The 15,996-nt window shown below is 27.0% G+C and overlaps 1 protein-coding gene across 1 annotated transcript; it reads left to right on the top strand.

Moving 5' to 3' along the window:
* Positions 1–13,980: 13,980 nt before the first annotated feature.
* Positions 13,981–14,717, top strand: LOC119689116 (actin-related protein 2/3 complex subunit 4-like). The gene has a single exon (XM_038103860.1). It carries the CDS (start codon positions 14,131–14,133, stop codon positions 14,635–14,637), a length of 507 nt encoding a protein of 168 aa, XP_037959788.1. The 5' UTR covers positions 13,981–14,130; the 3' UTR covers positions 14,638–14,717.
* Positions 14,718–15,996: the final 1,279 nt, after the last annotated feature.

Raw genomic sequence — 15,996 nt, 5'->3', positions numbered from 1 at the left:
AAGTTGTAATTCTGCAAAATGCTTGTCACGTTTATTGTAAACACAGAAGAAATGTACATTGCAAAGTGGATTGGACCATCTGATTCTATCATTTGGAAACTAGACAAAGTATTCCTACTATCCTTAGATTAGTTTATAACAATAGTTTAAAGCCTAAATAAGCCTTCCAACTACATAATTGTTTATTTTGCATTTAATTAATATGAAATATGAATGTCATTGAATTTGATTTTTCCGTAGAAATGAAAGTCAAACACGAGTTCGCATAATCTAGTAACTATTATTTGCTTCTTGTTATTCGAGCTGAATGCAGCTAACAACTAGGACATAATTTTAAAATCTAATCAAACTAACTACAAATTGAAATTATAAATTTATGCATAATTTATATCAAATGTCGATATCATTGTATTTCATTGTATTTCATTGTTTCAAACAATTAGAAGATAGAAGGGCTATATTTACTGTATTTATATAAGTAGGAAAAAATTAAAAAATTAAAAAATTAAAAAATTAAAAAATTAATAGACACTGTTAAAAGCCAAAGCCTGTTTTGGAATATAAAGCATTTAATAATGAGAAATATTTATTATAACTCTAATTCACTAAACCATATAAAGTCAAAATAAATTATTTTATTAATAATATTTTTGACATTTTTAACATTTTTAATATTTTTGAAGTTGTAGTTCTGCAAAATGCTTGTCACGTTTATTGTAAACACAGAAGAAATGTACATTGCAAAGTGGATTGGACCATCTGATTCTATCATTTGGAAACTAGACAAAGTATTCCTACTATCCTTAGATTAGTTTATAACAATAGTTTAAAGCCTAAATAAGCCTTCCAACTACAGAATTGTTTATTTTGCATTTGATTAATATGAAATATGAATGTCATTGAATTTGATTTTTCCGTAGAAATGAAAGTCAAATACGAGTTCGCATAATCTAGTAACTATTATTTGTTTCTTGTTATTCGAGCTGAATGCAGCTAACAACTAGGACATAATTTTAAAATCTAATCAAACTAACTACAAATTAAAATTATAAATTTATGCATAATTTATATCAAATGTCGATATCATTGTATTTCATTGTATTTCATTGTATTTCATTGTTTCAAACAATTAGAAGATAGAAGGACTATATTAACTGTATTTATATAAGTAGGAAAAAATTAAAAAATTAAAAATTTAAAAAATTAATAGACACTGTTAAAAGCCAAAGCCTGTTTTGGAATATAAAGCATTTAATAATGAGAAATATTTATTATAACTCTATTTCATTAAACCATATAAAGTCAAAATAAATTATTTTGTTAATAACATTTTTAATATTTTTGAAGTTGTAGTTCTGCAAAATGCTTGTCACGTTTATTGTAAACACAGAAGAAATGTACATTGCAAAGTGGATTGGACCATCTGATTCTATCATTTGGAAACTAGACAAAGTATTCCTACTATCCTTAGATTAGTTTATAACAATAGTTTAAAGCCTAAATAAGCCTTCCAACTACAGAATTGTTTATTTTGCATTTAATTAATATGAAATATGAATGTAATTGAATTTGATTTTTCCGTAGAAATGAAAGTCAAATACGAGTTCGCATAATTTAGTAACTAATATTTGCTTCTTGTTATTCGAGCTGAATGCAGCTAACAACTAGGACATAATTTTAAAATCTAATCAAACTAACTACAAATTGAAATTATAAATTTATGCATAATTTATATCAAATGTCGATATCATTGTATTTCATTGTATTTCATTGTTTCAAACAATTAGAAGATAGAAGGACTATATTTACTGTATTTATATAAGTAGGAAAAAATTAAAAAATTAAAAATTTAAAAAATTAATAGACACTGTTAAAAGCCAAAGCCTGTTTTGGAATATAAAGCATTTAATAATGAGAAATATTTATTATAACTCTAATTCACTAAACCATATAAAGTCAAAATAAATTATTTTGTTAATAACATTTTTAATATTTTTGAAGTTGTAGTTCTGCAAAATGCTTGTCACGTTTATTGTAAACACAGAAGAAAAGTACATTGCAAAGTGGATTGGACCATCTGATTCTATCATTTGGAAACTAGACAAAGTATTCCTACTATCCTTAGATTAGTTTATAACAATAGTTTAAATCCTAAATAAGCCTTCCAACTACAGAATTGTTTATTTTGCATTTAATTAATATGAAATATTAATGTAATTGAATTTGATTTTTCCGTAGAAATGAAAGTCAAATACGAGTTCGCAAAATTAGTAACTAATATTTGCTTCTTGTTATTCGAGCTGAATGCAGCTAACAACTAGGACATAATTTTAAAATCTAATCAAACTAACTACAAATTGAAATTATAAATTTATGCATAATTTATATCAAATGTCGATATCATTGTATTTCATTGTTTCAAACAATTAGAAGATAGAAGGACTATATTTACTGTATTTATATAAGTAGGAAAAAATTAAAAAATTAAAAATTTAAAAAATTAAAAAATTAATAGACACTGTTAAAAGCCAAAGCCTGTTTTGGAATATAAAGCATTTAATAATGAGAAATATTTATTATAACTCTATTTCATTAAACCATATAAAGTCTAAATAAATTATTTTGTTAATGACATTTTTAATATTTTTGAAGTTGTAGTTCTGCAAAATGCTTGTCACGTTTATTGTAAACACAGAAGAAATGTACATTGCAAAGTGGATTGGACCATCTGATTCTATCATTTGGAAACTAGACAAAGTATTCCTACTATCCTTAGATTAGTTTATAACAATAGTTTAAAGCCTAAATAAGCCTTCCAACTACAGAATTGTTTATTTTGCATTTGATTAATATGAAATATGAATGTCATTGAATTTGATTTTTCCGTAGAAATGAAAGTCAAATACGAGTTCGCATGATCTAGTAACTATTATTTGCTTCTTGTTATTCGAGCTGAATGCAGCTAACAACTAGGACATAATTTTAAAATCTAATCAAACTAACTACAAATTAAAATTATAAATTTATGCATAATTTATATCAAATGTCGATATCATTGTATTTCATTGTATTTCATTGTTTCCAACAATTAGAAGATAGAAGGCCTATATTTACTGTATTTATATAAGTAGGAAAAAATTAAAAAATTAATAGACACTGTTAAAAGCCAAAGCCTGTTTTGGAATATAAAGCATTTAATAATGAGAAATATTTATTATAACTCTATTTCATTAAACCATATAAAGTCTAAATAAATTATTTTGTTAATAACATTTTTAATATTTTTGAAGTTGTAGTTCTGCAAAATGCTTGTCACGTTTATTGTAAACACAGAAGAAATGTACATTGCAAAGTGGATTGGACCATCTGATTCTATCATTTGGAAACTAGACAAAGTATTCCTACTATCCTTAGATTAGTTTATAACAATAGTTTAAAGCCTAAATAAGCCTTCCAACTACATAATTGTTTATTTTGCATTTAATTAATATGAAATATGAATGTCATTGAATTTGATTTTTCCGTAGAAATGAAAGTCAAACACGAGTTCGCATAATCTAGTAACTATTATTTGCTTCTTGTTATTCGAGCTGAATGCAGCTAACAACTAGGACATAATTTTAAAATCTAATCAAACTAACTACAAATTAAAATTATAAATTTATGCATAATTTATATCAAATGTCGATATCATTGTATTTCATTGTATTTCATTGTATTTCATTGTTTCAAACAATTAGAAGATAGAAGGACTATATTAACTGTATTTATATAAGTAGGAAAAAATTAAAAAATTAAAAATTTAAAAAATTAATAGACACTGTTAAAAGCCAAAGCCTGTTTTGGAATATAAAGCATTTAATAATGAGAAATATTTATTATAACTCTAATTCACTAAACCATATAAAGTCAAAATAAATTATTTTGTTAATAATAGACATTTTTAATATTTTTGAAGTTGTAGTTCTGCAAAATGCTTGTCACGTTTATTGTAAACACAGAAGAAATGTACATTGCAAAGTGGATTGGACCATCTGATTCTATCATTTGGAAACTAGACAAAGTATTCCTACTATCCTTAGATTAGTTTATAACAATAGTTTAAAGCCTAAATAAGCCTTCCAACTACAGAATTGTTTATTTTGCATTTAATTAATATGAAATATGAATGTCATTGAATTTGATTTTTCCGTAGAAATGAAAGTCAAACACGAGTTCGCATAATCTAGTAACTATTATTTGCTTCTTGTTATTCGAGCTGAATGCAGCTAACAACTAGGACATAATTTTAAAATCTAATCAAACTAACTACAAATTAAAATTATAAATTTATGCATAATTTATATCAAATGTCGATATCATTGTATTTCATTGTATTTAATTGTATTTCATTGTTTCAAACAATTAGAAGATAGAAGGACTATAATAACTGTATTTATATAAGTAGGAAAAAATTAAAAAATTAAAAATTTAAAAAATTAATAGACACTGTTAAAAGCCAAAGCCTGTTTTGGAATATAAAGCATTTAATAATGAGAAATATTTATTATAACTCTAATTCACTAAACCATATAAAGTCAAAATAAATTATTTTATTAATAATCATTTTTAATATTTTTAATATTTTTGAAGTTGTAGTTCTGCAAAATGCTTGTCACGTTTATTGTAAACACAGAAGAAATGTACATTGCAAAGTGGATTGGACCATCTGATTCTATCATTTGGAAACTAGACAAAGTATTCCTACTATCCTTAGATTAGTTTATAACAATAGTTTAAAGCCTAAATAAGCCTTCCAACTACAGAATTGTTTATTTTGCATTTGATTAATATGAAATATGAATGTCATTGAATTTGATTTTTCCGTAGAAATGAAAGTCAAATACGAGTTCGCATGATCTAGTAACTATTATTTGCTTCTTGTTATTCGAGCTGAATGCAGCTAACAACTAGGACATAATTTTAAAATCTAATCAAACTAACTACAAATTGAAATTATAAATTTATGCATAATTTATATCAAATGTCGATATCATTGTATTTCATTGTATTTCATTGTATTTCATTGTTTCAAACAATTAGAAGATAGAAGGACTATATTTACTGTATTTATATAAGTAGGAAAAAATTAAAAAATTAAAAATTTAAAAAATTAAAAAATTAATAGACACTGTTAAAAGCCAAAGCCTGTTTTGGAATATAAAGCATTTAATAATGAGAAATATTTATTATAACTCTATTTCATTAAACCATATAAAGTCTAAATAAATTATTTTGTTAATGACATTTTTAATATTTTTGAAGTTGTAGTTCTGCAAAATGCTTGTCACGTTTATTGTAAACACAGAAGAAATGTACATTGCAAAGTGGATTGGACCATCTGATTCTATCATTTGGAAACTAGACAAAGTATTCCTACTATCCTTAGATTAGTTTATAACAATAGTTTAAAGCCTAAATAAGCCTTCCAACTACAGAATTGTTTATTTTGCATTTGATTAATATGAAATATGAATGTCATTGAATTTGATTTTTCCGTAGAAATGAAAGTCAAATACGAGTTCGCATGATCTAGTAACTATTATTTGTTTCTTGTTATTTGAGCTGAATGCAGCTAACAACTAGGACATAATTTTAAAATCTAATCAAACTAACTACAAATTGAAATTATAAATTTATGCATAATTTATATCAAATGTCGATATCATTGTATTTCATTGTATTTCATTGTTTCAAACAATTAGAAGATAGAAGGACTATATTTACTGTATTTATATAAGTAGGAAAAAATTAAAAAATTAAAAAATTAAAAAATTAAAAAATTAATAGACACTGTTAAAAGCCAAAGCCTGTTTTGGAATATAAAGCATTTAATAATGAGAAATATTTATTATAACTCTAATTCACTAAACCATATAAAGTCAAAATAAATTATTTTGTTAATAACATTTTTAATATTTTTGAAGTTGTAGTTCTGCAAAATGCTTGTCACGTTTATTGTAAACACAGAAGAAAAGTACATTGCAAAGTGGATTGGACCATCTGATTCTATCATTTGGAAACTAGACAAAGTATTCCTACTATCCTTAGATTAGTTTATAACAATAGTTTAAATCCTAAATAAGCCTTCCAACTACAGAATTGTTTATTTTGCATTTAATTAATATGAAATATTAATGTAATTGAATTTGATTTTTCCGTAGAAATGAAAGTCAAATACGAGTTCGCAAAATTAGTAACTAATATTTGCTTCTTGTTATTCGAGCTGAATGCAGCTAACAACTAGGACATAATTTTAAAATCTAATCAAACTAACTACAAATTGAAATTATAAATTTATGCATAATTTATATCAAATGTCGATATCATTGTATTTCATTGTTTCAAACAATTAGAAGATAGAAGGACTATATTTACTGTATTTATATAAGTAGGAAAAAATTAAAAAATTAAAAATTTAAAAAATTAAAAAATTAATAGACACTGTTAAAAGCCAAAGCCTGTTTTGGAATATAAAGCATTTAATAATGAGAAATATTTATTATAACTCTATTTCATTAAACCATATAAAGTCTAAATAAATTATTTTGTTAATGACATTTTTAATATTTTTGAAGTTGTAGTTCTGCAAAATGCTTGTCACGTTTATTGTAAACACAGAAGAAATGTACATTGCAAAGTGGATTGGACCATCTGATTCTATCATTTGGAAACTAGACAAAGTATTCCTACTATCCTTAGATTAGTTTATAACAATAGTTTAAAGCCTAAATAAGCCTTCCAACTACAGAATTGTTTATTTTGCATTTGATTAATATGAAATATGAATGTCATTGAATTTGATTTTTCCGTAGAAATGAAAGTCAAATACGAGTTCGCATGATCTAGTAACTATTATTTGTTTCTTGTTATTTGAGCTGAATGCAGCTAACAACTAGGACATAATTTTAAAATCTAATCAAACTAACTACAAATTAAAATTATAAATTTATGCATAATTTATATCAAATGTCGATATCATTGTATTTCATTGTATTTCATTGTATTTCATTGTTTCAAACAATTAGAAGATAGAAGGACTATATTAACTGTATTTATATAAGTAGGAAAAAATTAAAAAATTAAAAATTTAAAAAATTAATAGACACTGTTAAAAGCCAAAGCCTGTTTTGGAATATAAAGCATTTAATAATGAGAAATATTTATTATAACTCTAATTCACTAAACCATATAAAGTCAAAATAAATTATTTTGTTAATAAATTTTTACATTTTTAATGTAATTTTTTGAAGTTGTAGTTCTGCAAAATGCTTGTCACGTTTATTGTAAACACAGAAGAAATGTACATTGCAAAGTGGATTGGACCATCTGATTCTATCATTTGGAAACTAGACAAAGTATTCCTACTATCCTTAGATTAGTTTATAACAATAGTTTAAAGCCTAAATAAGCCTTCCAACTACAGAATTGTTTATTTTGCATTTGATTAATATGAAATATGAATGTCATTGAATTTGATTTTTCCGTAGAAATGAAAGTCAAATACGAGTTCGCATGATCTAGTAACTATTATTTGCTTCTTGTTATTCGAGCTGAATGCAGCTAACAACTAGGACATAATTTTAAAATCTAATCAAACTAACTACAAATTAAAATTATAAATTTATGCATAATTTATATCAAATGTCGATATCATTGTATTTCATTGTATTTCATTGTTTCCAACAATTAGAAGATAGAAGGCCTATATTTACTGTATTTATATAAGTAGGAAAAAATTAAAAAATTAATAGACACTGTTAAAAGCCAAAGCCTGTTTTGGAATATAAAGCATTTAATAATGAGAAATATTTATTATAACTCTATTTCATTAAACCATATAAAGTCTAAATAAATTATTTTGTTAATAACATTTTTAATATTTTTGAAGTTGTAATTCTGCAAAATGCTTGTCACGTTTATTGTAAACACAGAAGAAATGTACATTGCAAAGTGGATTGGACCATCTGATTCTATCATTTGGAAACTAGACAAAGTATTCCTACTATCCTTAGATTAGTTTATAACAATAGTTTAAAGCCTAAATAAGCCTTCCAACTACATAATTGTTTATTTTGCATTTAATTAATATGAAATATGAATGTCATTGAATTTGATTTTTCCGTAGAAATGAAAGTCAAACACGAGTTCGCATAATCTAGTAACTATTATTTGCTTCTTGTTATTCGAGCTGAATGCAGCTAACAACTAGGACATAATTTTAAAATCTAATCAAACTAACTACAAATTGAAATTATAAATTTATGCATAATTTATATCAAATGTCGATATCATTGTATTTCATTGTATTTCATTGTTTCAAACAATTAGAAGATAGAAGGGCTATATTTACTGTATTTATATAAGTAGGAAAAAATTAAAAAATTAAAAAATTAAAAAATTAAAAAATTAATAGACACTGTTAAAAGCCAAAGCCTGTTTTGGAATATAAAGCATTTAATAATGAGAAATATTTATTATAACTCTAATTCACTAAACCATATAAAGTCAAAATAAATTATTTTATTAATAATATTTTTGACATTTTTAACATTTTTAATATTTTTGAAGTTGTAGTTCTGCAAAATGCTTGTCACGTTTATTGTAAACACAGAAGAAATGTACATTGCAAAGTGGATTGGACCATCTGATTCTATCATTTGGAAACTAGACAAAGTATTCCTACTATCCTTAGATTAGTTTATAGCAAACGTTTAATGCCTAAATAAGCTTTCCAAAGAAATGATGAAATCTGTTGAAATGTGTGAAATATTAAATATAATTTTTTATTTAGTTTTTATTTACTTTAAAGCTTAAATTTAATTCTCTAGTAAATAAATGAAAATTGCAGATTTTATTCGGATGATCGAGCGAAAGTGAAACTGATTTTTCCATTCCCTTTTTAAACACTAGTTCAAGTGTATTCAGCTCAGGGGATGCAGTGCATCAGCAAAGATATAGTGCAAATTTTGTGGAAATGATCAATAATTTTTCCGATGAAGATTTCAGAAAAAACTTTAGACTTCAAAGATGTATTACTAATTATTTGAGGGGTATGTGCGCATAAAAAATACAATTGCTTTTTATTAATTATATTTTAGATTTCAAAAAATTTGTTTATAAATTCCAATCAGCAAATACAAAATAACCGTGGTGGTCACAAACGAACGAGTGCAGAGAAGGAAATTTATATATTTTTGTGGTATATGACAAATACAAATACTTTTCGCTAAATTTGTATTTGTTTTGGAATATCAAAAGCTTCTGCATGGACAATAATGGAAAGAACTAGTGTTTGGCTCATATCAATTGAACACCAATTTATAAAATGGCAAAATACGGCAGAAGCACTTGTTAACATGGCAAAAGTGGAAACTACGAAAAAATTTCCGTTCGTAATTGGTTGCATAAATAGCACACATATTAAAATAAATGCACCACACCATAGCAAAGATGTTTATTTTAAAAGAAAGCATTACTATAGCTTAATCTTGCAGGCAGTTTGCGATGAAAATTTATTATTTTTATAGATGTGTATGTTGGAGAGTCTGGTTCCTTACATGGCAGCCGTATATGACCGTATATGGCAACTGTATAGTACAGCATCGTTTCCAATCAAATTTCGCAGCAGTTTTTTTCAAGGATATCCTGCATATCTGTGATTCTGCTGTAATATCAACAACACCACACTAGTGACTACAAAAGACATTTAAGTTACACATCACAATTAATTTTTTTCTCTGAGCTCAATTGTTGTACGTCGTGGCTAAAAAAAAACACTTCATAAGCAAAAAAGTTAGAGCAGTCGGCTTGCGTATGCTAAGGAGCATGCCCACAAAAAACTAGACTTCTGGGGCAGCGTCATATTCTCAAACAAGTCTAAATTTAATATTTCTAGCTCAAAAGGCATGACTTACGTGTGGCGGAAACCTAATATTGAGTTCAAAAAAGAAAATTTAAAAGCTATTGTATAGAATGGCGGTAGAAATGTTATAGTTTGGGTCTGTTGTCAGCCGCCGGCGTTGAGAATCTGGAATTTATTGTTGGTAACATGGACAAAACAATATACCTCAACGTTTTGAAAAAAAATTTGCTCTAAAGTGCCGTGAAACTTGGAATTTCTGAAACATTTCATTTCTACCAACACAATGATCCAAAACATAGGACCGGTATCGTACAGACTTAGTTGATTTGGAACTGCCCACATCTGATGACACCACCGGCGCAGAGTCCAGACATGAATGTCATTGAAAATGTATGGACAATATTGAAACAAAACATTCGGCAATATACTATTTCCAACAAAGAAGACTTATAAATGACTATTTCACAAGAAGAACTTGTACAAGAAAACTTGTAGGTTCAATGCCGAAGAGACTTGTAGAAGTGATGAAGAGACTTGACGAAGTGATAAAAGCGAAAGAGTGTCAAGTATTGACTTTGGCACCAAATGAAATATTTTTTTGTAGATGAAATAAACAGGCGTTGAAATAGGGGCATTTTTATAGTTTATGTTAATTATTTATTAAAACAATATTTTCGGTAATTTTGAAGTTTCTAAATTAATTAATAAATATTTTTCCTTAAAAATGGCATTTAAATATTTTCAATCGATGATATAACGACTCATGGTTAACATCGAATAATTTCATATTGATTCATTCACAAATGAGTTATAAAGAATTGTAAAGAATAAAGTATATTCTACAATTAAATTATGTATTGTTCTGATTTAATTAAATAAAATAATTCAATTCAAATTATTAGATTTAAATAAATTATCAAACTACAATTTATTACTAATTTAAATATTACTTTCAACAAAGAAATAAATAATAATAACATAAAATAAATAAAAAAATAAAATAAAAAATAAATAAATATTAATGCAGTTTTGTTTATATTTATTACTGCATCGTATCATATGTTTAAATCGCATTGCTAATCATATCTTCATTAAAATACGTTCCACTTTTATTTTTTACATATGTACATTCCCCATCGAACCAGAATGGGAACCAGATCAATTGCTGGTTCACCCTATTGTTTTTGTGTTGCATGTAAAATTGAGCGGAACATGTTTTCTGTAAGACAGCTAATATAAGATATAAATATATGACTAATTATATTCTATTGTTATGTTCAAAAACGAACATATGCAAAATCCGCTCATTTAAATGTTCGCTTACAATTTTGTAGGAAAGTAATTTAAAAAGTGCATATCATAAGAGGTAATATCCCTTCTACCCTTTCATCAGCCCTTGGTACTTGCAGTCTCAAAAAATTATTTACTAATAATGTAATATAAGAAATAATTTAAAGATCACTGGTGGTAAGTATTTGGTGATACTTGTAACAGCTATATAGTCAGCCTAAAATTATCACTACTTTTCGAAACCTCTCTAATTAATTATTGCAATTCATACAATTAACAAAATTTGGATTTAGATACATTTGCCTCTCTCAATTTTAGCATGGATTATATTAATATTTATACTTTGAAAATAGTAAAAACCATTATTATTACTGCTTTTATAAGTAGCTGATAAAGCAATATTCGAAATCAGTTCAAGACTAATTTCCAGAGTTCGGAATGTGGTGCACAAAATCGCACACTGCACTGTGCGAGTGGAAATTATTTTTAAAATATGCACACGCACATTTGTGGTGTTAAGAAAAAAAATGCACGCACTCAAATTTGTTGTGCGATTTTAAATTTCACATCGCACAAAGCGATGATTGTGCACACAGATTCGTGCACACACATTTGTGCTGTGCGACTGATTTACAAAAATGTGCACAATCAGATGTGCGAGAAAATTTTATGCTCGCACCGCACTGTGCGACAAAAAATTCTCTTTGCACACGAGTGTGCTGCTCATATTACGTTTGCACAAATGTGCACAAATGTGCGACTGCACAAACGTGCACAAATGTGCACAAATGTGCGGTTGCACAAACGTGCACAAATGTGCGATTTTGCGCTTGCACCCAAGGGTGGAAAAAATTACAGGAACTTCACAATTTTGTTTGAAATAGAAAATATTATTTTGTTGCAAATTTTGAAAAAATTGATATTTGCGTTCATTGGGATCGTAATTTATGTTAAAAATTGCATAAATTAACTAATATTTAAAATAATTATTTTTGTTAATTAATGTAAACTAAAAATTATAACTGTCTTAACCTTATGTATTTTAACTTAAAATATTAGTTTTTTGTATATTACTTTGTGCATTTTTAAATGCAAATATAGTAAGTGAACTTAAAGTGTTTGTTTGGAAAGTTTTGCACCAGTTTAAAAAAAATAAAAACATATTTTAGGAAGATTTTTTTATGCCCAAAAAATATGAAAGATTAGGAAAATATTTTTTTTGAACAGGTAGCAGGTATTGGTATTGGTGTATTTGTTTAATAAATTTTGCAACAGTTTAAAAAAGATAATACGGGAGGGCCACAAATAGATATTTTTCTTCTCCAGAAATATGTATTCACTTAGGTAGAGTTTCTAACATTCATTAAAAAACGCGAAAGATTAGGAAAATATTTTTTTGAACAGGTAGCAGGATTTTAGCGCCCTTTCTACTGTGCTAAGTAAGCAGAGATATAATTTAAGTGAAAAAAATATTTCAGAAATGTTATTAATAAGATTAAATGAAAATTTATTTCAAAAAATATGTAATACAAATTATATATTTTATAATAAAAAATTTAGATATTAAATTATTAAATTATTTCAATAACTTCGTTAAATTTAAGCTGTAATTAAAGATAAAAAATTAAGTGAAATCTAATAACAAAATTAATTTATGTTGTTGTAAAAAATATTTAATTTGCTTTTTATAACCTTACTAACGAATCTTAGTGTACAACTTACTATTAAATAAAATTTTATGAAGTAGTCCAAAATTGATATATTTAATTTTTTCAAAGTACGATCCGTAGAACCGATCCTCTTTACTTATAACATTTCGAAACAAATACTCTTTCTCTATTAAATTCATGTACCTATTTAATATAACAAAGTTTTCAAGTACATTGTGAAATTAACTTTATTCCCATGTTTTAAATTAATAAACCTTAAAATAATAAGTAATATAAGCAATAAATGTAAATCTAATAATAAATTCAAAATTAAAATATAAATACAAAATTATTTCTTCAATAAAATATTTCGCATTAAGACCAAAATTAATACAAATCAGTTTTCCGTACTATTTTGCTGCGATATTTGTCATAATATTGTGCGCTTTTAAATCATCATTTCACACAAATGTGCAGTAGACATTTCGTCTCCGCACATTTGGGTGCATTTTTATTTTCGAGTCTGCACACAAAATGTGCTCCTCGTATTCTTTTCTGCACACGTTGTGTGCGAGAGCAAGCTGGCTGCCGCACACACAATGTGCTGTGCGAAATAACTTCGGCACAAACACCGAATGCGTGTGCGAGTTTTATTTCACTCCACCACATTCGTGTGAAATGTGCGTTTTGTTTGTGCACACAAGATGTGGCACTTAAGATGTGCACAAAAATTTTGGCACACCACATTTGTGGTGTGAAATTTTATTTAGAATCGCACAACATTTGTGCGTGGTGTTTTGCATTTTTGTGCACAGCACAGTGATTTTCTGAACCCTGCTAATTTCATAATATATAATAATAAATGTATGTAGGAAAGCAAAATGTTGCTTTGTATGTTTTCATGTGTTGTTTTTGTAATTTTAAGCAATATTTAAGCAACTATAGGTGATAATAAATTTATAAAATTCTCCATAAACATACTAATAGCAATAACCATCACCTTTTATTTTTGCTGTATTATCCGAATTTGTATTCATGGAAGCAAATACCACACGTCATTAATTTATAAATTTGAATTATTCTCTGTAAGGTGGACGCAAAGTGTCAAAATAAATTTTTTGACATTTCGTGTGCAGGGCAAGACGGGTACGCAAGACGGTGCAATGCATTCGTGTAAAATTTGTTGTTAATGTTGGAATAGTGCGTGATTCATTTGTAAAGATAGCAAACAGCAAGCAATTGATTAAATTATTTAAAACTGATACAAACATTTTTGAAAGGATTCCGATGGCGGCTACACTTAAACCATATTTAACAGCCGTTCGGCATTCTCTTACAGCTGCGATGTGTTTACAAGATTTTCCCTCACAGGTAGTGGAGCGTCACAACAAACCAGAGGTTGAAGTCTGTTCCAGTAAAGAACTAGTACTAACACCTGTTGTTGTATCCCGAAATGAACGTGAACGTGTACTTATAGAACCATCCATAAATTCGGTACGCGTTAGCATTTCTGTTAAACAAGCCGACGAGATTGAAAAAATTCTTTGCCATAAGTTCACACGTTTCATGATGAGACGAGCTGAATCCTTCATAATATTACGTAGAAAACCAATTGATGGCTATGATATAAGTTTCCTTATTACCAACTTTCATACAGAACAAATGTACAAACATAAATTAGTGGACTTCGTTATAAGTTTCATGGAAGAGATTGACAAGGAAATCAGTGAAATGAAATTGGCAGTGAACGCAAGGGCACGTACCTGCGCAGAAGAATTCCTTAAGCGATTTTAGACATAATCATTTCTTGCAAAAATATAATTATATTATTAGTAAACCATATAATTATGAAATTGTTTTGTATTTCAATTTAATTTAATGGACCAATTTCGGTCGCCAGTAAAAAGTATTTTATTTCTTCCTAAAATATATTTATGTACACATAAATAATTTCTCCCTACTATAAAAATCAACAATTAAAAGTAGATATTCCTGGTATTTTTGTTCTACGAAAACTGGCGTCTTGGTTACAAATGAATGAATCCGTCAGTTAACAATTCTCGTTTGTGGTGCTTTTTCGATTACAGTATATTTTAATTATTTTTCTAAAAACAAATCATTAAAACCTGTTTCAAAAATATAATCACATCAGTGTTTAGGGTATTGGTTCCTCGTTTTACTCAACAACAAATTACTTTATTTAGTCGCTAAGGATTCATTTTAACTATTTTAGATTATAAATTATCAAATCACATAATAAAGTTGTATAATAGTCAGTTATTGAAAACTGACGAAATTAATCAAGTTTTTATTTGACCAAATACTCAAGACATCTGAAGCATTTTGATAGACCAATTGATTCTAATCAGGTTGTAAACAAATAATATGCATGGTAAAGAACGCTTTTTGTATGTAATTAATTCAGCTTAAATGATTTATACAGTATAAATTATACTGCACCTCGAGGCGAATATAACAAATGTAAAGCAGGAATATCGAAGCTTATTTTGATTATGACGAATGCGAAGAAGTGGTATATCTTTTATACAAGTATGCAACATTTCACGATAACTTCGTTTACGGAACAGAGCTTTAAATTAAGTATTTCTGTACATAACATTGGCTTAGAAAATAAAAAAAAATTCTGTATTTAATAGCACTAATATAACCATCTATTAGGACATACCTCAAAGTTATAAGTTTCATCTCGCTTCTAACATTGCTTTCAAATCTGTTAAGTAGTTTAATATATAAAAGGCGATATTTGGGAAAAATAAAAGAATAAGGTTGCTGAAATACATAGGCACAATATAGTGACATCGAATATACATCTTATCTATAAGCTACAGTAACTGACGCTCCCACTCCTTGGCATAGAAATGTTTTTTGTTTTTTAATTTTGATTTGTATCAGCTTCCAGACAGGAACACTGAAACGCATTTATTTCAAAATGTTAGCAAATATTTCGGCGCAGCCAAAGTATTAGATTTTTTGCTGATGGTGTCAAGAGCAGTCATCCTGTTTATGATTACTCTAAGAGCAGCGCTCTTCGCCTGTGATTGTAAATGGATGTGAAGATGTGCGAGTTCCAGGTGTACTTCAATTGATGACGTGGGACATGTTCTCATTGCTCCTGTTATGCTTACACATATA

The sequence above is a fragment of the Teleopsis dalmanni genome, chromosome X, assembly GCF_002237135.1.
Source record: "Teleopsis dalmanni isolate 2A chromosome X, ASM223713v2, whole genome shotgun sequence".
Classification (NCBI taxonomy): Eukaryota; Metazoa; Arthropoda; class Insecta; order Diptera; family Diopsidae; genus Teleopsis; species Teleopsis dalmanni.
This window is presented reverse-complemented; position numbering and strand designations above follow the sequence as displayed.